Here is a 22042-nt window from a genome sequence, read left to right as displayed (position 1 = left end):
CTGGAACCCAGGTGGCGGAGGTTGCCGTGAGAGCCAAGATTGTGCGCCACTGCAATCCCGCCTGGGTGACAGAGGCAACTGTGTCTCAAAAAAATAAAAAGGCGGCCAAGTGCAGCAGCTCAAGACTGTAATCCCAGCACTTTGAGAGAATAACGTGGGCAGATCACCTGAGGTCAGGAGTTCAAGACCAACTTGGGCAACCTGGTGAAACCCCATCTTTACTAAAAATACAAAACTTAGCCCGGCGCAGTGGCGGGTGCCTGTAATCCCAGCGACTAGGGAGGCTGAGGCAGAAGAATTGCTTGAACCTGGGAGGCGGAGGTTGCAGTGAGCCGAGATCACGCCACTGCACTCCAGCCTGGGTGACAGAGTAAGACCTTGTCTCAAAAAAAAAAAAAAAAAAAAAAAAAGGCAGGGGAGGGACAGCAAGCTGCCAGGAGAAACATCAGGGCGAGGAGATGAAGGGCCAGCCCGCCTTGGTCCTCTCCTACCTTTAGCGCAGGCGTCTTCCTCTTCAGGCCACTGTTGTCGCTACTCTTGTCTGAGTCCGAGTCGCTCTCCATCCTGTCGCTGGCAGCTGTGGCAGTCACCGCTGTGACGGCCATGACTCCCCGGTCCTCGTCGTCCTCGTCAGCCTCACTGCCACCGGCGGGGTTGGCCTCGGGGGCCTCGCTGTCGGAAGAGCTCACCGGCTGTGGGAGTCGGGGCAGAGACTGCGCGTCACCGCCAGTCTTGGGCGGATTTCCCCATCAAGACTGTGACCCAGAGGACAGCAACCGCACACGGGATCCTGAATGTCAGGGGTGTTGTCTTCTGGCTTTACAAACGGGGAAACTGAGGCCCAGAAGGGCCGGAGAACGAAGGCAGGAGAGTGAAGTGGATTCGTGTATGGTGGGCACTGGGGTTGGGCCATGGGCTTCAGGGTTAAACCTGGGGCAAGTAACTTCAACCTCTCTGTGCCTCAGTGACCACATCTGGGCAATGGGGATGGCTCAGTTTTGACCTCAGAGGCCTATGACCAGGAAAGCATGGAAGTGGGAGGTAGAACACCTAGGGCAGTGACCAAACCATGTCAAGAGGTTCAGAAATGGTTGCCTTGGCCAGGCGCGGAGGCTCACGCCTGTAATCCCAGCACTTTGGGAGGCTGCAGCAGGCAGATCACCTGAGGTCAGGTGTTCAAGACCAGCCTGGCCAATGTGGCAAAACCCCATCTCTACTAAAAATACAAAAATTAGCTCGGTGTGGTGGCAGGTGCCTATAATCCCAGCTATCAGGAGGCTGAGGCAGGAGAATCACTCGAACCGGCGAGGCGGAGGTTGCAGTGAGCCGAGATCGCACCATTGCGCTCCAGCCTGGGCAACAGTGAGACTCTGTCTCAGAAAAATAAAGAAAGAAAAGAAATGGGCCGGGCGCGGTGGCTCACACCTGTAATCTCAGCACTTTGGGAGGCCGAGGCGAGCCGATCACGAGGTCAGGAGATCGAGACCATCCTGGCTAACACGGTGAAACTCCGTCTCTATTACAAAATACAAAAAATTAGCCAGGCGTGGTGGCGGGCGCCTGTAGTCCCAGCTACTCGGGAGGCTGAGGCAGGAGAACGGCGTGAACCTGGGAGGCGGAGCCTGCAGTGAGCCGACATCACACCACTGCACTCCAGCCTGGACGACAGAGCGAGACTCTGTCTCAAAAAAATAAAGAAAAGAAATGGTTGCTTTTTTTTTTTTTTTTTTAAGTCATTCAATTATCATGAGGAGGAAGCCAAACTAGGACAAGACCTCTGGGCTTCTACCGTCCAGGCACTGCTATTTCTCCTACGCTCAAAATGCCTGCTCAGGCAGTGACAGCCTCAGAAATCACAAACACCTATCTCATGCTTCCTGTGTGCCAGGCACATGACCGGGTCACACACTCAGCCAAAGTCTGCTGAGCAGTCATGAGTGTCGGGCACTGGGCCGGGGGCATCAAGAATATAGAAGTGACCGTGGCATGCTCCCCTGCCCCTGGGAGCTGATTTTCTAGCGGGAGACCCTGAACATTGCCATTTAAACACAGACAATTCCAAATCGTGGTGACAGGCAGGAAGAAAACATGGGCGTATGGTTGTGAGGATTCAGAGAGGAGGAGGAGGGCTGGTGGCTCACGGCTGTAATCCCAGCACTATGGGAGCCAAGGCAGAAGGATCATTTGAGCCCAGGAGTTCAAGACCACCCTGGGTAACATGGTGAAACCCCCTCTCTACAAAAGATGCACATATTAGCGAGGTGTGGTGGCGGGGGCCTGAGGTCCCAGCTGCTTAGGTGGTTGAGATGGGAGGATCGCTTGAGCCCAGGAGGCAGAGGTTGCAGTGAGCTGTGATCACACCACTGCACTCCAGATTGAATGACAGAGCAAGACCCTGTTTCTAAAAGAGAGAGAACCCGGGCGCGGTGGTTCACGCCTATAATCCTAGCACTTTGGGAGGCTGAGGTGGGTGGATCATGAGGTCAGGAGTTTAAGACCTGCCTGGCCAAGATGCTGAAACCCTGTCTCTACTAAAAATACAAAAAACGTTAGCCAGGTGTGGTGGCGGGCGCCTGTAATCCCAGCTACTCGGGAGGTTGAGGCAGAGAATTGCTTGAACCCAGGAAGCGGAGGTTGGAGTGAGCCGAGATCACACCACTACACTCCTGCCTGGATGACAGAGTAAGACTCCCTCTCAAAAAAAAAAAAAAAAAAAAAGAGAGAGAGAGAGAGAGAAAAGAGAGGAGAGCATTTAGCATTGGGTGGTCAGGGAGGCCCCTTGGAGGATGTCACATTTTCACAGAGGAGTTGTCAGAAGCATGGGAAGGGGTAGGAGCTAGCCGCGTTCCAGAGAACAGGAATGGCACCAGTAAAGGTCCCCCTGGGAACCGGAAGCAGCAGACATAAACCCATATGGGGCACAGAGAAGGTGGTGGAGGTGGTGAAGAGGAAGATGAAGACTTAGGCCGTGGGTGGCTCATGTTTGCGGGAGGAAAATGTATGAGCACCAGGTGTATTTTTTGTATTTTTAGTACAGACGGGGTTTCACCATGTTTACCAGGATTATCTCGATCTCTTGACCTTGTGATCCGCCCGCCTTGGCCTCCCAAAGTGCTGGGATTACAGATGTGAGCCACCGTACTCGGCAGAGATGGCGATTTTTTTTTTCTTTTTCTTTTTGAGATGGAATTTCACTCTTGTTGCCCAGGCTGGAGTGCAATGGCGCGATCTTGGCCCACCGCAACCTCCACCTCCCGGGTTCAAGCAATTCTCCTGCCTCAGCCTCATTACTCATTCATTCAGGGACCATCATGGGACACCTGCTAGATCCTCCAACAAACGTCATGGGACACCTGCTAAGACAGCTAAAACGTAGTCCCTGCTGTTGGGGAGCTCATGGTCTACTGGGGAGACAGACAAGTCCATGCGGTTACAACAAACTCAAGCTGTGCTGTCACAGCTCCCAGCAAAGGCACCAAGCAGCACGCAGGCCAGCCTCGCCAGCATGGAACACCTGACCGAGTGATTTCAGGATTTCAGGTCACTTCTTTTCTCAATAACTGCTTTTTTTGAGAAGAGAGAGAGAGACTGAAGTTTTGTTTTTGAGACAGAGTCTTACACTGTCACCCAAGCTGGAGTGCAGTGGCGCGATCACGGTTCACTGCAGCCTCAACTTCCTGGGCTCAGGCGATCCTCCTGCCCCAGCCTCCTGAGTAGCTGAAACTATAGGTTTGCACCACCACACCCAGCTAATTTTTTTGTCTTTTTTTTTCTTTTTTTGTAGAGATGGGGTTTCACCATGTTGCCCAGGCTGATCTCAAACTCCTGGGCTTAAGCAATCCTCCCATCTTGACCTCCCAAAGCTCTGGGATTACAGGTGTGAGCTACCGCACCCCGCGAGATTTTTTTTTTTTTTTTTTTTTGAGACAAAGTCTCGCTCTGTCGCCCAGGCTGGAGTGCAGTGGCACGATCTCGACTCACTGCAAGTTCTGCCTCCTGGGTTCACACCATTCTCCTGCCTCAGCCTCACGAGTAGCTGGGACTACAGGCGCCCGCCACCACGCCTGGCTAATTTTTTTTTTTGTATTTTTAGTAGAGACAGGGTTTCACCATGTTAGCCAGGTTGGTCTTGATCTCCTGACTTCGTGATCCACCCGCCTCGGCCTCCCAAAGTGCTGGGATTACAGGTGTGAGCCACCGCGCCCAGCCAAAATTGAGATTTTTAAAAGATACATTCTCTGAAAACAACCCAAATGTCCATTAACTGATAAACAAATGTGGTATAACAATAGAATATGACTTGGCCATGGAAAGAAACCAGGCTCTGACCCAGGCCACAGCATGGATGAACTTTGAGGACGTCATGCTCAGGTGACAGAAGTGAGAGATGAAAGGCCACACGGTGTGTGATTCCATTTCTATGAAATGTCCAGGATAGGCCCATCCGGAGACAGAAGGTGGATCCATGGTTGCCTGAGGCTTGGCGCGGGGAAGAGAATTGTGGGGATACCTAGCAGGTAGAGGATTCCTTTGTGGAGCGCTGAAAATATCCTGGGCCGGGCGCAGTGGCTCACGCCTGTAATCCCAGCACTTTGGGAGGCCGAGACGGGCGGATGAGGAGGTCAGGAGATCAAGACCATCCTGGCTAACATGGTGAAACCCCGTCTCTACTAAAAATACGAAAAATTAGTCGGCCGTGATGGTGGGCACCTGTAGTCCCAGCTACTGGGGAGGCTGAGGCAGGAGAATGGCGTGAACCTGGGAGGCAGGGCTTGCAGTGAGCCGAGATCATACCACTGTACTTCAGCCTGAGCAACGAAGCAAAGACTCCATCTCAAAAAAAAAAAGAAAAAAGAAAAAAAGAAAATATCCTGGAATTAGCAGAAATGGTACACTGAGAAGGTACTAAAAGCTACTGCAAGGTATACTATTAAATGATATTAAAATGGTGAAGTTATCTCGATGAAAAAAAAAATCATAAAACAGGTCGGGTGTGGTGGCTCATACCTGCACTCCCAGGACTTTGGGAGACCGAGGCAGGTGGATCACCTGAGGTCAGGATTTTGAGACCAGCCTGGCCAACATGGAGAAACCCTGTCTCTACTAAAAATACAAAAATTAGCTGGGTCTGGTGGCAGGCGCCTATAGTCCCAGCTACTCGGGAGGCTGAGGCATGAGAATCACTTGAACCTGGGAGGCAGAGGTTCTGCCTCTCAGAGAACTGAAATCACACCACTGCACTCCAGCCTGGGTGACAGAGACTCTGTCTCAAAAAAAAAAAAGCCAGGCACAGTGGCTCACACCTGTAATCCCAACACTTTGCGAGGACAAGGCAGGCAGATCGTGAGGTCAGGAGATCAAGACCATCCTGGCTAACATGGTAAAACTCCATCTCTAGTAAAAATACAAAAAATTAGCCAGGCATGGTGGTATGTGCCTGTAGTCCCCGCTACTTAGGAGGCTGAGGCAGGAAAATCGCTTGAACCCAAGAGGCAGAAGTTGCAGTGAGCCGAGATAGTGCCACTGCACTCCAGCTTGGGCAACAGAGCAAGACTGTCTCAAAAAAAAAAAAAAAAAAATGAAACACAAACGCCCCATTCTCCTGGTGTGATGACCAAGATGGCATGTGACAGGCTGGAGTGGGGCATGCATGATGTCCAGGAGACAGCAAGGTGGACGAGATAAGGGTTTGAGAACGGGTTAGAGGCACGTCACGGGGTTCGCGGGTGATGAGGCCAGGAAGGACAGGCAGAGTGAGGACCACGTTTGTGACTGGGTGTTGCGACTGGGCCAGAGGGAGCAGGGAGGACACGGTGCAGGGCTGGGTGGATGCTGCAGGTGAGGCCAGCATCTGAGTAGCAATGCCTGGACAGAATGGAAGTGGGGGTTGAGGAATGTAAGCGTCAGTGCTGGTCAGGAGAGGTGGCCAGGAGGAGGGAACCACAGGAGGGAACCTTGGCCCTTCCTCACTTTCCCGGCTCCCTCCAGGCTTAGCCTGTTCCTCCGCGCCCTGAGGAGAGGCTGGGAGCCCACAGCAGGCGCACACCAGCCTCCGTGTGCACAGACGCAGGCTAGCCGTCCCCAATCAGCACACAAGGAAAATGAGAACCGGGTTTGGCAACGCCCTCGCTGCTCAGCCCCGAGCACGTTTTGTCCCCCTTTCGTCTTCATGGCCCAAGCAACAGGGCCCTGTCTGTGTAATTTTTGACAAGATTAAAAAGGGTAATACTAAGTAGGTCAGGCCCCAAACGGAGAAGGCTGAGAGTAATAACGCTCTCAATAACGCTCTCATGGCCAATCTCGATCACGCCTCTCCACAGAGCCTTCGGGGGAGGGCTCGCACACCTGGGGTTTCTCTTTGGAGCATCCCTGGTAAGGAGACAAGGGCTGGGGGTGGGGAGTAGCAGCTCAGAGATGAGGAGCCCCAGGCTCCTTCCAGGTTGCTCCCTCCACCCAGCCCCGCCCCTGACCCAGCCCTGATGCCCCAGGATCTTCCACAGGAGGAGCTGGTGAGTGCCACGAACCTAGGAGCCACCATCAGTTACAGGACTTATCAATGCCCCCATCTAACCGGTGGGCATGACGAGCCTGATTCTGCAGATGAGGAAAAAAGGCAGAGAGAGGTCAAGTAACAGCTCAGGATATCACAGCGAGTAACTACAGACCTGAGATGAAAGCATGAGCTAGTCTTGGCCTCGAAGCCTGGGTCACAGCCACTCCTCATTAAAAATCCTTCCTTGGCCAGGCGCGGTGGCTCAAGCCTGTAATCCCAGCACTTTGGGAGGCCGAGACGGGCGGATCATGAGGTCAGGAGATCGAGACCATCCTGGCTAACACGGTGAAACCCCGTCTCTACTAAAAAAAAATGCAAAAAAGTAGCCAGGCGAGGTGGCGGGCGCCTGTAGTCCCAGCTACTCTGGAGGCTGAGGCAGGAGAATGGCGTGAACCCGGGAGGTGGAGCTTGCAGTGAGCCGAGATTGCGCCACTGCACTCCAGCCTGAGTGACAGAGCCACACTCCGTCTCAAAAAAAATAAAATAAAATAAAAATAAAAAATAAAAATCCTTCCTTTAGTCCCGTGCCATGGTTTAGTCCTGTAATCCCAGCACGCCGGAAGGCTGAGGCAGGAGGATCACTTGAGCCCAGAAGTTCCAGACCAGCCTGGGCAACAAAGTGTTGCCTGTCCCTATGAAAAAAATAATGGCCGGGCACGGTGGCTCATGCCTATAATCCCAGCACTTGGGGAGGCTGATACGGGCGGATCATAAGGTCAGGAATTCGAGACCAGCCTGGACAATAGGTTGAAACCCCATCTCTACTAAAAATATAAAAATTAGCTGGGCTCAGTGGCACGCACCTGTAGTCCCAGCTACTCATGAGGCTGAGACAGGAGAATCACGTGAACCTGGGAGGTGGAGGCTGCGGTGAGCCGAGATGATGCCACTGCACTCCAGCCTTGGGCGACAGAGCAAGACTCCATCTCAAAAAAAAAAAAAAAAAGAAAAAGAAAAAAATAACAAGGCTGGGGGTGGGGGGCGGTGAGCCACGCCTGTAATTCCAGCCCTTTGAGAGGCTGAGGCGGGTGGATCACCTGAGGTCAGGACCATGTCTGTACTAAAAATACAAAAATTAACCAGGCATGGTGGTCGGCACCTGTAGTACCAGCTACTCGGGAGGCTGAGGCAGGAGAATTGCTTGAACTTGGGAGGCAGAGGTTACAGTGAACTGAAATGGTGCCACTTCACTCCAGCCTGGACGACAGAGCAAGACTCCACCTCAAACAAAACAAACAAACAGACCAAAAAACCCTCCTTCCTCTTGACCACCTGTGACCTACTCTGTGCCTCTGCAGCCCCGTCAGGCAACTGGGAAGACTGCGCATGTCCCACAAGTGGGGAAACTGAGTCTCTGGGAGGGAAGTGACTTCCCCTACACTGTGCATGTGGATAAAGACGGGACCCCTGGGTGTCCTGGGGTCAAACAGCAAAGGTTTTAGGAAATCTAACCCACACCAAGAGGTTTGGAGGACATGAATGCTGTAGGTACAGAGAAGAACCCAGCAATAAAAGGCCAAAGCCAGGCCAGGTGCGGTGGCTCACGCCTGTAATCCCAGCACTTTGGGAGGCCGAGGCGGGCAGATCATGAGGTCGGGAGATTGAGACCATCCTGGCTAACACGGTGAAACCCCATCTCTACTAAAAAAATACAAAAAAATTAGCCGGGCGTGGTGGCGGGCGCCTGCCTGTAGTCCCAGCTACTCGGGAGGCTGAGGCAGGAGAATGGTGTGAACCCGGGACAAGGAGCTTGCAGTGAGCCGAGATCGTGCCGTTGCACTCCAGCCTGGGTGACAGAGTGAGACTCCATCTCAAACAAAACAAAACAAACAACAACAAAAAAAAATGGCCACAGCCAGCCAACTTCCAGTCCCCCCAGCTGAGAGTGAGGGAAACAGCTCATTTCTCCAGCTGTCTTAGAGGATCAGGGTGGGGGGTGTGACTAAATTGGAAAAGGGAAGGTCAAATCCAGCTTTGCCTCCCTGTTCCCAAATATCCCCTCTGCCATCCACCGAGCGCTTCCTGAGTGTCGATGTGTAGTTTCTCACTGGACTCTCCCCAGGAGCCCGCTGAGAGGCCGGCACTACCAAATCCTCTGTTTTAGATGAGGAAACTGAGGGCCGGGCACGGTGGCTCATGCCTGTAATCCCAGCACTTTGGGAGGCTGAGGAAGGAGGATCACCTGAGGTCAAGAGATCGAGACCAGCCTGGCCAACATAGTGAAATCTCTACTAAATAATACAAAACTTGGCCGGGCGCGGTGGCTCACACCTGTAATCCCAGCACTTTGGGAGGCCGAGACGGGCGGATCACGAGGTCAGGAGATCGAGACCATCCTGGCTAACTCGGTGAAACCTCGTCTCTACTAAAAATACAAAAAAAAAATCAGCCGGGTGTGGTGGCGGGCGCCTGTAGTCGCAGCTACTGGGCTGGCTGAGGCAGGAGAATGGCGTGAACTCGGGAGGCGGAGCTTGCAGTGAGCCGAGATCGTGCCACTGCACTCCAGCCTGGGAGACAGAGCGAGACTCCATCTCAAAATAAATAAATAAATAAATAAATAAATAAATAAAAAATAATAATACAAAAATTAGCTGGGTGTGGAGGTGCATGCCTGTAATCCCAGCTACTAGAGAGGCCGAGGCAGAAGAACAGCTTGAACCTGGGAGGCAGAGGTTGCAGTGAGCCAAGATCATGCCACTGAATTCCAGCCTGGCAACAGAGTGAGACTCGGCCTCAAAAAAAAAAAAAAAGGAAAGAAAAGGGAACTGAGGCGCACAGAGAGGATGTCAATGGTCACAGGGGATGTCAATGGTCAAGATTCGCAGTGAGCACAGGGCAGAGCCAGGCCTGGCTCCCAGGCCCACCTGCTCATACAACAGGCTCTTGGCCCCAGTTCCTCAGTTCCTACTTCTTTTTTTTTTTTGAGACGGAGTCTCACCCTGTACCCCAGGCGGGAGCGCAATGGCAGGATCTCAGTTCACTGCAGCCTCCACCTCCCAGGTTCAAGTGATGGTCCTGCCTCAGCCTCCCAAGTAGCTGGGATCACAGGCACCAGCATATTTTTAGTAGAAATGGGGTTTCACCACGTTGGCCAGGCTGATCTCAAACTCCTGACCTCAAGTGATCCACCTGCCTCGGCCTCCCAAAGTGCTGGGATTAACAGGCGTGAACCACTGCGCTTCCCAGCTCCCACTTCTGAGAGGTTATTCCCAGGGGCCCCCATCCTCCAGGGCCTGCCCCCGGCTTGCACCAGCCAGAAGGAAAAGAATGCCAGCCTGGGAGCTGGGGGGCCAGGGAGTCGGAGGATCTGGGAGTCGGGGGGACTGCGAGCTAGGGGTCCTGGTTTCTGACCCCAGCTCAGCTCTGTTGCTCACAAGCTTGAGAACCTTGGACAGGTCTCTCTACCTCTTCATCTACCAAGCAACAGGGATGTATCAGGTGGGATCCTTCTAGGCCAAATGTCTAGAGACATTCTGGTCATCAAGGTTAGTGGTGGGCGCTCCTGGCATGGAGTGAGTAGGAGCCAGGAATGCTGCCCAACACCCTGCAGTGCCCAGGACAGACTGTATGCTGCAGAATGGCCGAATGACCTGGCCCCAACTATCACTGCTATACTCTGTTGTAAGGTACTGATGCTGAGAAACCGTGGCCTATGTCTACAAGGCCTCAGACACCACCTGGGTTCCTCTGGGCATCTAAGCAAACTTTTTTTTCTTTTTGGGGGGACAGAGTCTCATTCTGTCACCCAGGCTGGAGTGCACTGGCACAATCTCGGCTCACTGCACCTCTGCCTCCTGGGTTCAAGAGATTCTCTGAACCCCCGAGTGGCTGGGATTACAGGTACCCACTGCCACACCTGGCTAATTTTTATATTTTTGTAGAGGCGGGGTTGCACTGTGTTGGCCAGTCTGCTCTGACCTCCTGACCTCAGGTGACCCACCCTCCTTGGCCTCCCAAAGTGCTGGGATTACAGATGTGAGCCCGGCTAATTTTTGTAGTTGGGTAGAGGCGGGGTTTCTTTTCTTTTAGATGGAATCTCACTGTGTCGCTCAGGCTGGAGTGCAGTGGCTGGATCTCGGCTCACTGTAAGCTGCGCCTCCAGGGTTCACACCATTCTCCTGCCTCAGCCTCCAGAGTAGCTGGGACTACAGGCGCCCGCTACCACGCCCGGCTAATTTTATATATATATATATATATATATATATATATATATTTTTTTTTTTTTTTTTTTTTTTTTTTGAGACTGAGTCTGGCTCTGCCGCCCAGGCTGGAGTGCAGTGGCCAGATCTCAGCTCACTGCAAGCTCCGCCTCCCGGGTTCAGGCCATTCTCCTGCCTCAGCCTCCCGAGTAGCTGGGACTACAGGCGCCCGCCACCTCGCCCGGCTAATTTTTTGTATTTTTTAGTAGAGACGGGGTTTCACCATGTTAGCCAGGATGGTCTCGATCTCCTGACCTCGTGATCCACCCGTCTCGGCCTCCCAAAGTGCTGGGATTACAGGCTTGAGCCACCGCGCCCGGCCTATTTTTTTTTTTTTTTTTTTTTTTGAGACGGAGTCTGGCTCTGCCGCCCAGGCTGGAGTGCACTGGCTGGATCTCAGCTCACTGCAAGCTCCGCCTCCTGGGTTCACACCATTCTCCTGCCTCAGCCTCCCGAGTAGCTGGGACTACAGGCGCCCGCCACCTCGCCCGGCTAATTTTTTGTATTTTTTAGTAGAGACGGGGTTTCACCGTGTCAGCCAGGATGGTCTCGATCTCCTGACCTCGTGATCCGCCCGTCTCGGCCTCCCAAAGTGCTGGGATTACAGGCTTGAGCCACCGCGCCCGGCCATATATATTTTTTTAGTAGAGATGGGGTTACACCGTGTTAGCCAGGATGGTCTCGATCGCCTGACCTCGTGATCTGCCCGCCTCGGCCTCCCAAAGTGCTGGGATTACAGGTATGAGCCACTGCGCCCGGCCTAATTTTTGTATTTTTGTAGAGACGGGGTTTCATTTTGTTGGCCAGTCTGGTCGTGACATCCTGACCTCAGGTGACCCCTCCTCGGCCTCCCAAAGTGCTGGAACTTCAGGCGTGAGCCCGGCTAATTTTTGTAGTGTTAGTAGAATGGGGTTTTGCCATGTTCACCAAGCTGGTCTGGAACTCCTGACCTGAAGCGATTCACCCCCCTTGGCCTCCCACAGTGCTGAGGTTACAGGTGTGAGTCATCACGCCTGGCACATCTGAGCAACCCCTTGAGTCTCATTCTGCTCATCTACTCAATGGAAAAAATATTTTCCACTCTTGGGTGTGCTGGCTCATACCTGTAATCCCAGCACTTTGGGAGGCCGAGGTGGGCAGATCACGAGGTCAGGAGTTCGAGACCATCCCGGTCAATATGGTGAAACCCATCTCTACTAAAAATACAAAAAATTAGCCGGGCGTGGTGGTGGGTGCCTGTAATCCCAGCCACTCGGGAGGCTGAGGCAGGAGAATCGCTTGAACCTGGAAGGCGGAGGTTGTAGTGAGCAGAGATCACACCACTGCACTCTAGCCTGGGTGACAGAGTGAGACACATTCTCAAAAAAAAAAACCAAAAACCTCCCGTCCGGGCCACTCTGAGGATTACTATGAGGACCAAAAGGCGATGCAACTGGAACCAGGCCAAGCTGCCATGTTTCACCTACTGGCTTGGCGAGGGGATGGGACCCAGGCCTTCCTGTCCGCTCTTGGTGGCATTACTACTTGCGCTAAGGCTGTTAAAAAAAAATGAGCCTGGGCTGGAATGTGGTGGCTCACACCTGTAATCCCAGCCCTTTGGGAGGCCAAGGTGGGTGGATCACCTGAGGTCAGGAGTTCAAGACCAGCCTGATCAACATGGTGAAACATTGTCTCTACTAAAAATACAAAATTAGTCAGGCATGGTAGTGGGCGCCTGTAATCTCAGCTACTCGGGAGGCTGAGACAGGAGAATCGCTTGAACCCGCGAGGCAGAGGTTGCAGTGAGCCGAGATCGTGCCACTGCACTCCAGCCTGGGCGACAAGAGCGAAATTCTATCGCAAAAAAAAAAAAAAAAAAAAAAAAGAAAGAGCCTGTTGTCTGCATCGTGGTGTGGACCAAGTTTCAAGATATAAAGTTGGGTGAATAAAACACAGTTCAGAATTACATGCTTAACAACAGAAAACTGGGGATGGTTTTCTAGGAATGAAGAATCTGGGAAGGATGTTATGGGACTGGGAGCTGCAGCTATCTTGAGAGGAAAACAAAATAGAGTGACCAGCAGGCAGGAACGGGAGTGAGACTGGCTTCTCGCTGTAGGCCCGTTTGTTCCTTTTGAATTTTTAACGTCTGTATTCCTACTCAAAACATAAAAACAAACTAATAGGCGGGGCACGGTGGCTGATGCCTGTGATCCCAGCACTTTGGGAGGCCAACGGGGGTGCGGATCACCTGAGGTCGGGAGTTCAAGACCAGCCTGTCCAACACGGTGAAACCCCGTCTCCACTAACAATACAAAGATTAGCCGGGTATGGTGGCTCATGCTGGTAATCCCAGCTACCTGGGAGGCTGAGGCACAAGAATTCTTTGAACCCGGGAGGTGGAGGTTGCAGGGAGTCGAGATTGCACCACGGCCCTCCAGCCTCGGCAACAGAGCAAGACTCCGTCTCTAAATAAATAAATAAATAAACAAACAAATAACTTCGAAGATGGAAAAAAGAGACCGGACTGGGAATAATGGCTCATGCCTGTAATCCTAGTACTTTAGGAGGCCAAAGTGAGAGGATTACTTGAGGAGTTTGAGACCAACCTGGGCAACATAATGAAATCTCATGTCTACAAAAAATACAGAAATTACCTGGGTTACACAATTAAATCTACGCCTCTAGGAAAATGGCCGACAAATCTGCATCTTTCCTTTTTTTTTTTTTTTTTTTTTTAAGTCCCAGCTACTCGGGAAGCTGAGGAGGAAGGATCACCTGAGTCTGGAGGGTTGAGGCCGCAGTGAGCCATGACTGTACCACAGTATCCCAGCCTGGGCGAAAGAATGAGACCCTGCCTCGGCCGGGCGCGGTGGCTCAAGCCTGTAATCCCAGCACTTTGGGAGGCCGAGACGGGCGGATCACGAGGTCAGGAGATCGAGACCATCCTGGCTAAAACAATGAAACCCCGTCTCTACTAAAAATACAAAAAAATTAGCCGGGCGAGGTGGCGGGCGCCTGTAGTCCCAGCTACTCGGGAGGCTGAGGCAGGAGAATGGCGTAAACCCGGGAGGCGGAGCTTGCAGTGAGCCGAGACAGCGCCACTGCACTCCAGCCTGGGCGACAGAGCGAGACTCTGTCTCAAAAAAAAAAAAAAAAAAAAAAAAAGAATGAGACCCTGCCTCAAAAAAAAAAAAAAAAAAGAGACTACTCGGATTTCCACAAAGCTGTGCTTCCAAACACCGGATATGTACTGGCTACATCAGAAGCATCCAGGACAGGACAGGCACGGTGGCTCACGCCTGTAATCCCAGAATTTTGGGAGGCTGAAGCAGGCAGATCACCTGAGGTCAGGAGGTCGAGACCAGCCTGGCCAATATGGTAAAACCCCATCTCTATAAAAATTAGCCAGGCATGGTGGTGGATGCCTGTAATTCCAGCTACTCAGGAGGCTGAGGCAGGAGAATCGCTTGAACCCGGGAGGTGGAGGTTGCAATGAGCCGAGATTACATCATTGCACTCCAGCCTGGGCGACAGAGCAAGACTCCATCTCAAAAAAAAAAAAAAAAAAAAAAAAAAGGGCCGGGCGCGGTGGCTCAAGCCTGTAATCCCAGCACTTTGGGAGGCCGAGACGGGCGGATCACGAGGTCAGGAGATCGAGACCATCCTGGCTAACACGGTGAAACCCCGTCTCTACTAAAAAATACAAAAATCTAGCCGGGCGAGGTGGCGGGCGCCTGTAGTCCCAGCTACTCGGGAGGCTGAGGCAGGAGAATGGCGTGCACCCGGGAGGCGGAGCTTGCAGTGAGCTGAGATCCGGCCACTGCACTCCAGCCTGGGCGACAGAGCGAGACTCCGCCTCAAAAAAAAAAAAAAAAAAAAGACAAAACTTGGCAAGAAAAACTTCAGAGCTCCTATCCTACACGATTAAATCTATGCCTCTAGGAAAATGGCCCAGGAATCTGCATTTTTTTTTGAGATGGAGTCTCTCTCTGTCGCTCAGGCTGAAGTGCAGTGGCACGATCTTGACTCACTGCAACTTCTCCTTCCTGGGTTCAACCAATTCTCCTGCCTCAGCCTCCCAAGTAGCTGGGATTACAGGCACCTGCCACCACACCGGGCTAATTTTTGTATTTTTAGTAGAGACTGGGTTTCACCATCTTGGACAGGCTGGTCTTGAACTCCTGACCTCATGATCCACCAGCCACAGCCTCCCAAAGTGCTGGGATTACAGGTGTGAGCCACAGTGCCCGGCCAGGAATCTGCATCTTAAACACATGTTCCATCTGGAAGCATAGATGGGCTAGAGAAGCTAAGAGCAGCAGTGGCCTCAACTAAAGCTACTTCTCATCTTGGGGGATCTGTACAGGGCTTGTTTAATTTCCTTTCCTCGAAGACAGGCCTCCATACAGTGCTTAGCAAGCTGTAGGTGTCCAATAAATATTAAATGGTGTGATGATTCACCAGGAGGTAATGAGCTCAGGATGGAACCAAAGAGAAATTGACCTGGGGCCAGAAAAAGATCTCACGCAACAGCTACCTTGAAGGATTTCCGACCTATCCATCCAGGCTGGGGACAGTCACAGCCTGGGGAAAGATGGCAAGTATGAAACCAGGAAAACTTCAGTTTCCTAGACACACCACAGGTGTTGAAGTAAACTACCCTCAGCATGCAACATCAGTGGGCCCCGGACCCCTGAGAAGGGGCTGCCAGATCCTCGGCGCTCAAAGTACAACTGTTGAGTGAATCCTCAGTTCTGGACCATGAGCTCCCAGAAGACAAAGGACTGTGCCTGACTGTTCCTGGTCCCCATGACACATGTGCATGGCAGGTGTCACCATCGAAACATCTGCGGATCCTGGAGCAAATGCTCACAGGCACCACCCAGCCCAGGCCGAGACGAAGGAGAGGCACAGACAGGCCGCCTCAAGACCCCGGGTTCTCAAGCAGGACCAGGCACCGCAAAGAGACTCCATCCTCCACTCACAAAAGCCAAAGGCTGGGCCCCTCCTGCCTTCCTCCACTCAGACCACCTCGGGGGTCCTTTTCTTCCCTAACGGCCAAGCTTTCCCTAGCTTGTGGTCAGTTCCCTGGGCCTCCCTGCCAACTTCATGCCTGCCCCTGCTAAGCCTGGGCTACCCCTGGCCCCCAGCCTCTCACAGAAACCTCAAAAACGTGTGGTTACGGCGGCGGAAAGAACACCAACCCAGTTTCCCCACTCCCCATCTCACTCCAAAATACTGAAGAGTAAGGCACCTTTCTCCCATCCTTCCACGGCCTTTTAGCCATTTGCCTTCCACTGTTCTATATTCCTTTCTTTCCCTATTTCTAGAAACCCATTTGCCAACGACATGTCATCTGATTCTTTTTTTTTTTTTGAGACAGAGTCTTGCTGTGTCGCCCAGGCTGGGGTGCAGTGGCCGGATCTCAGCTCACTGCAAGCTCCGCCTCCCGGGTTTAGACCATTCTCCTGCCTCAGCCTCCCGAGTAGCTGGGACTACAGGCGCCCGCCACCTCGCCCGGCTAGTTTTTTGTATTTTTTAGTAGAGACGTGGTTTCACCGTGTTAGCCAGGATGGTCTCGATCTCCTGACCTCGTGATCCGCCCGTCTCGGCCTCCCAAAGTGCTGGGATTACAGGCTTGAGCCACCGCGCCCGGCCTGTCATCTGATTCTTGATGTTTTTTTCCACCTGAGAACGCTCACGTCTACACACCATGGCCTTTTCACTCCTCTAAAATCTGGCAGTAACAGTGGAAGAGGGGACTGTTCTCAAAAGAAAAAATCGTGTTTTCCTAAGAAAACAAAGTTTTAAGAGAGCTATGACAACACTCTGTTAGAAACTTGGGCTGGCTGGGCGCAGTGGCTCACCCCTGTAATCCCAACACTTTGGGAGGCTGAGACGGGCGGATCACCTGAGTTCAGGAGTTCGAGACCAGCCTGGCCAACATGGTGAAACCCTGTCTCTACCAAAAATACAAAAATTAGCTGGGCATGGGAGAGGGCACCTGTAATCCCAGCTACTTGGGAGTCTGAGGCAGGAGAATCAGCTGGACCCAGAGGCAGAGATTGCGGTGAGCCAAGATCACGCCACTGCACTCCAGCCTGGGCAACAGAGCAAGACTCTGTCTCAAAAAAAAAAAAGGATGGGCGCAGCGGCTCACGCCTGTAATCTCAGCACTTTGGGAGGCCGAGGCGGGCAGATCACAGGTCAGGAGATTGAGACCATCCTGGCTAACACGGTGAAACCCCGTCTCTACTAAAAATATAAAAAAATGGTGGTGGCGGTTACCTGTAGTCCCAGCTACTCGGGAGGCTGAGGCAGGAGAATGGCGGGAACCCAGGAGGCAGAGCTTGCAGTGAGCCAAGATTGCACCACTGCCCTCCAGCCTGGGCGACAGAACGAGACTGTCTCAAAAAAAAAAAAAAAGAAAGAAAAAAGAAACTTGGGCTGATTCTAGAGCAGGGGTTCTTGCCAGGGCTGATTCTGTCCCATTCCCCTCCACCCAGGGGAGACTGGGCAATGTCTGGGGACATCTATCATCACCATGAATGGGGTGGGGGTGGCCTTGGCATGGAGTAGGTGGTGGCCAGGGACACTGCTCAGCACCTGCGGGGACCCGAACGCCCCACCACAGGGAATGATCGCGCCCCATGTGTCCACAGTGCCCAGGCGAGAGACCCTGTCTGGAGGCCTCTTCTCGCCTCAGAAGCACCCTTCGCGCTCGCTCTCCACCACGGGTACTCACCGGAGGGGCGCTGTAGCTGGCGTGGGGGTTGTTCTGGATCTCCCACAGCCCTTCATTGAAGCCTTTCCTCTTGTTGGGTTTCCCGTACTTGTCTTTACATTTGTCATAGGGGAACAGGTCCTTGGGTCCCAGGAAGGCTCTGGAGAAGGGAAACGGGGGCCAGTCTCAGGTGACTGTGGCCACCCCAGGAGGCACCAGAGGAGAAAACCAAGCCCCAGCAGGGGACACTTACGTTTCGTGCGTGCCAAAGAAAAAGATGGGGTACTTGTTGGGTGGGGGCTTCACGGCGCCGTCAGCAATGTCATCAATCTGCAGTGAGAGGCCAGTCAGGGGCGGCTTTACCCATGGACCCAGGACATCACCAAGAAATCAGCCAAGTTATTTGGGGCAAATCACGCTGGGAGGAGGGGAGCCTTCAACCCGGGAAGCAGCAGCCCCTTCCCAATGGGAAGCTGCATTCTTCTGCGTCCCCTCCACTGCAAAGCTGTGCCTCATCCAGAGAGATCGCCCCTGACTACAGGGAGAGAGCTGGCCCACCCAGGGCAGGTGCTCTACCTGAGCAAAGCCAGATCCGGCCCTCTGAAGCAACCAGGGCGTGGGGCCAAGCTCAGCGTCTATGGACTCCCAGGACCTTCCCTGGGGACCCCTCCCGCAAAGAGGGGCTCATGGGTGGTCCCCCAGAGGATGCAGCTGGCAGCTCCAAGGATGCAGAGGGTGGGGGGTGGGCTACAAGAAACGGCCCTGAGCATCCAGGAAGTCCCACCCTCTCCCTGCAGGCCCATGGGCTCCGGCAGCTGTCAGTCACCTCCCCACTGGAGGCTAACAGCCCCTTCACTTCCAATCAGGTGCTTGGAAACGTCTGGGGCTAGGAGAGCAGGCTGGAGAAGGGGGGACGGGGTAGAGAAAAGCGAGTGCTCTGGGAAGAAGAGAGCTGGGAAAGGGAGGGAAGTGCCTGGAAAGTTGCATTGCTCTGGTCTCCCCCAAGAAAGTCAGCGCGAGCACAGCAGGCTAGAGTGGTTTCTCCGCTCCCAATGCATTCCTTCCCCATCCACCTCTCCAGCTTCTGGGGGCTCCTGATCTTCCCTGCCCCACTCACCCAGCTTCCTTTTTGCTTGGGTCTCCTCGGAGCTACTTTCAGAGTCCCGGCCCCTGGGCTTGGCCATGGGCAGCCAGGCCCAGCATCCCTCTCCCACCAGAAGCATCCCAAACTCAGTCCACCCAAGGACCAGCCTGGCATGCTTCACAGGCCCCTTTTCCTCCTGCCTCACCCAGGACCCGCCCACGGTACTCCAAGGCCCACCCATCCCAGCGGCAATGCCAGCTTCAGCCCTGGGCTAGTTCTGGACCAGGGCACCGTTTGGCCTCCCCTTCCACGGCCCCTCCCTGCTGCCCCAGCCTTCCACCCCCAATGCCAAATTCATCAGTCCTGCCCGGCCAACTCTACCAACCTCAGCCCTGGGAGACTCAGCCCTAAGACCTGGGGATGACAAAAGCCTGGGGTCCCTGCTCCCCGCTGGCCTGTCCCGCTCAGGGCCTGGAACTCACCCCCTCCACACCTGGGACTCCAAGGTGCAGAACATCCTTCAAACCAGGACACTTGGGACTATCCAGGTCCTCGGGACCCCAGTTTCCATAAAGGGGCATCCAAGGTCCCTTCGGCCAGCCCCCTTCCCTCAGATGCGCTCCCACTCCCTGGGCCTGTGCCTGTCTCCATTTCAAGCATTAGGGTTGGACCACCCCACCCTCAAGTCCCTCCAAAACCAGCTTCTACATCCTCCTCCCCACAGGGGGCCAGTTCCCAGGGTCCCCCAACAGCCCTGATGCTGACTTCATTCTAAGGTCTAGTTCCCTGAGTCCCAATGACCCTGTGAACAGAGCCTCCAGCCCCATTACCCCAACCCCAGCACCTCACTCAGAAGTCCCAGCTTCCCTTAGCCTTGATCCTCAACTTTCCCCCATGACTGCGTCCTCCAACCGTGGACCCCTAGCACATGGCCCTCGGCCCCCCAGCCCCTCAAAACTGGGCTTCTGCAGGACCTGCAATGGAGTGCTTCAGCCTCCCATCACATCTGACCCCTGGCCTCAAATCTCAAGTTACCCAGTTTTGCTCAAACTTGAACCTTGAGCCCTCAGGCCTGGGACCCCCAGACCCTCAGGCGAGGGTCCCTCAGGTCCCAGACCCTCCCAGACACCCTGCACCTGGCTCCTCGAGGCACCCCGGACACCCCCAGATACACAAGGCGCGGCTCCCTCCGGCCCAGGACACCCCCAGACCCCCAGGGCGCAGCCCCCTCAGGCCTAGGACCCCCAGACCCCCAGGGCGAGTTTCTAAGGCCCTACATACCCCTAGAACCCCAGGGCACAGCTTTCTCAGGCCCAGGACCCCCAGACCATTGGCGCGCAGCTCCTTCAGGCCCTGGACACCCCCAAACCTCCAAGACGCGGCTCCCTTGGGCCCAGGACACCCCCTAGACCGCCACAGCATGGCTCCCTCAGGTCCAGGACCCCCGTTCCCCCAGGGTGAGAATTTATCAGGCCCCAGAGCCCCAGGGCACGGCTTCCTCCGGCCCAGGACCCCTAGAACGTTGGCAAGCGACTCCTTCAGGCCCCAAACACCCCCAAACTCCCAAGGTGTGGCTCCCTCGGACCCAGAACACCCCCAGACTCCCAGGGTGCGACTCCCTGAACCCCAGGACCCCCACAACACAAGGGCGAGAGTCTCTCAGGCCCCAGACACCCTCAGAACCCCTGGGCGCGGCCCCCTGAGGCCCAGGACCCCCAGACCCCAGGGCGCAGCTCCTGCAGGGCTCAGGCAGCCCCAGAACACCTAGGCGTGGCCCCCTGAGGCCCAGGACCCCCAGACCCCGGGGCGCGGCTTCTGCAGGGCTCGGACACCCCCAGAACCCCAGGACTCAGCTCCCTGAGGCCAAGGACCCCCAGACCCCGGGAGGGGCTCCTGCAGGTCCAGACCGCGGGTCCGGCAGGATGCGAACACCCCCAGACTCCAAGAACACGGCTCCCTGCAGCCCAGGACCCCCAGACCCTAAGGGCGGGGCTCCCTGAGGCCCAGGACCCCTAGACCCCGGGGCGCGGCTCCTGCAGGCCCCGGACACCCCCAGACCCCCAGGGCGCGGCTTCGGCAGGCCCCGGACACCCCCAGACCCCTAGGGCGCAGCTCCCTGCAGCCCAGGACCCTCAGACCCCCAGGGCGCGGCCGCTTCGGGCCCCGGACACCCCCAGATCCCAGGAACCCCAGACCCCAGGGGCGCAGCTCCTTCAGGCCCAGGACACCCCCTGCCCTCCGGTGCGCGCCTGCCTCCGGCCCGGGGCCCCCGCTGCCCCACCCCCCCCAGCGGCCCCATCACCCGCGCGGCCTCACCCGGGCCGGCCAGTGAGGGTAGCCCTTCATCTTAGCGAACACCAAGTCCCCAGGCTTGAAGGCGTGTGGCATGCTGACGGCGGGAGGCCCAGGCCGCGGAAAGCGGCTGCGGCGGCGGCGGCAGCAGCGGCGGCAGCGGGAGGCGAAGCCGGGGGCGGGAGCGGGACGCCAAGGGGGCGGGGGCGGCTGCCTGGGCAGCCTGCCGGCGCGCGCTTATTGGGCGTTGCGCCAACGGAAGTTCAGCCCTCCGGCCGTCACGGGCCTGCAAAGCCGTCGTTCAGGACCACGTGCAGAGGACAGAGAAGCTAGGCGACCAATGAGAACAGAGGTTGGAGCACAGTAGGTAACGGGATTGGATAACGGACAGAACCAAGGGGCGTAACCCAGATACTCTAATGGGAGGTTATGGGAGGTGAAAGGGAAAGGTGGGAGGAGACGAACAGAGGCGCTAAGAGAGTGAAGGGGTGGAGCTTAAGGGAAAGAGGCGGGACATAGACCGCTACAAGAGAAGGGGATATAAGTAGGGCAGAACATTGGATACCGCAGAAAAGAAGGCCAATCAGTCAACGCAAGGGGCGAGTCATTGACAGCCTCTCTCGCTCAGGAGGAGGGGCTTAAAGTAGAGATGCAAGACACTGGATACCACAAGAGAAGCGCCTCAAGGTAGGGAGCAGGCATTGGCCATTACAAGAGGCGGGGCTTCAGCGGGAACGTCGGCCATTGGCTATCGAAAGAAGAGCGATACAACATAAAACAGGGACGGGAGATTGCCAGCTCGAGGGGGCGGGGCTTAGAGGAAGGGGCAGGCTCTCGGGGAGCTCTTAGGATAAACAGTAGCAAAATGCACAGAATAGTTATTTCTTCACTTAGTTAAAAACTTACTGAGTACCTACTATATGCCAGGGCCGCCAAACGCCCCACAGACATATTCATTCAAGAAAAATGTACTGAATACCGTGGGGCCGAGGCGCTTGATTGTCCTGGGCTTTCAGTCTCTGCACTTGGAAAATGGGGCCCATGATGGTTCCAATCTTACAAGATCTTATAGGATTGTGAGGACCCTGCTCTAGACTGAGCCGGGCAACAGGAAATACAGGAAGTATTAGAAGCTATAACTCGGCCGGGCGCGGTGGCTCACGCCTGTAATCCCAGCACTTTGGGAGGACGAAGCGGGCGGATCACGA

General features: G+C 54.7%; 1 protein-coding gene and 1 long non-coding RNA gene across 11 annotated transcripts in view; one reads left to right on the top strand and one right to left on the bottom strand.

Moving 5' to 3' along the window:
• Positions 1-21025, bottom strand: part of HDGFL2 (HDGF like 2) — a 36362-nt gene extending 15337 nt beyond the window's left edge. For 9 of the 10 annotated variants that reach the window (XR_013409577.1, XM_077979412.1, XM_077979414.1 and 6 more), the window contains exons 1-4: positions 20859-21025; positions 17712-17788; positions 17480-17618; positions 492-692 (exon numbers count right to left, since the gene is read on the bottom strand). Coding sequence is in view for 9 of the 10 variants with exons in the window: in XM_077979412.1 (XP_077835538.1) it covers positions 492-692; positions 17480-17618; positions 17712-17788; positions 20859-20930 (489 nt within the window). In the remaining variant the exon portion in view is untranslated. Of the gene's footprint in view, positions 1-491; positions 693-17479; positions 17619-17711; positions 17789-18575; positions 19113-20858 lie in introns of those variants that run through there. The other variant, XM_028838607.2, reaches the window with a different exon arrangement.
• LOC144337023 (uncharacterized) lies at positions 1709-2692 on the top strand. The gene is made up of 2 exons (XR_013409616.1): positions 1709-2261; positions 2558-2692. It is a non-coding gene; the product is annotated as an uncharacterized LOC144337023 (long non-coding RNA).
• Positions 21026-22042: the final 1017 nt, after the last annotated feature.

The sequence above is a fragment of the Macaca mulatta genome, chromosome 19, assembly GCF_049350105.2.
Source record: "Macaca mulatta isolate MMU2019108-1 chromosome 19, T2T-MMU8v2.0, whole genome shotgun sequence".
Classification (NCBI taxonomy): Eukaryota; Metazoa; Chordata; class Mammalia; order Primates; family Cercopithecidae; genus Macaca; species Macaca mulatta.
The sequence above is the reverse complement of the archived record's forward strand: the minus strand, read 5'-3'. Positions and strand labels throughout refer to the sequence as shown.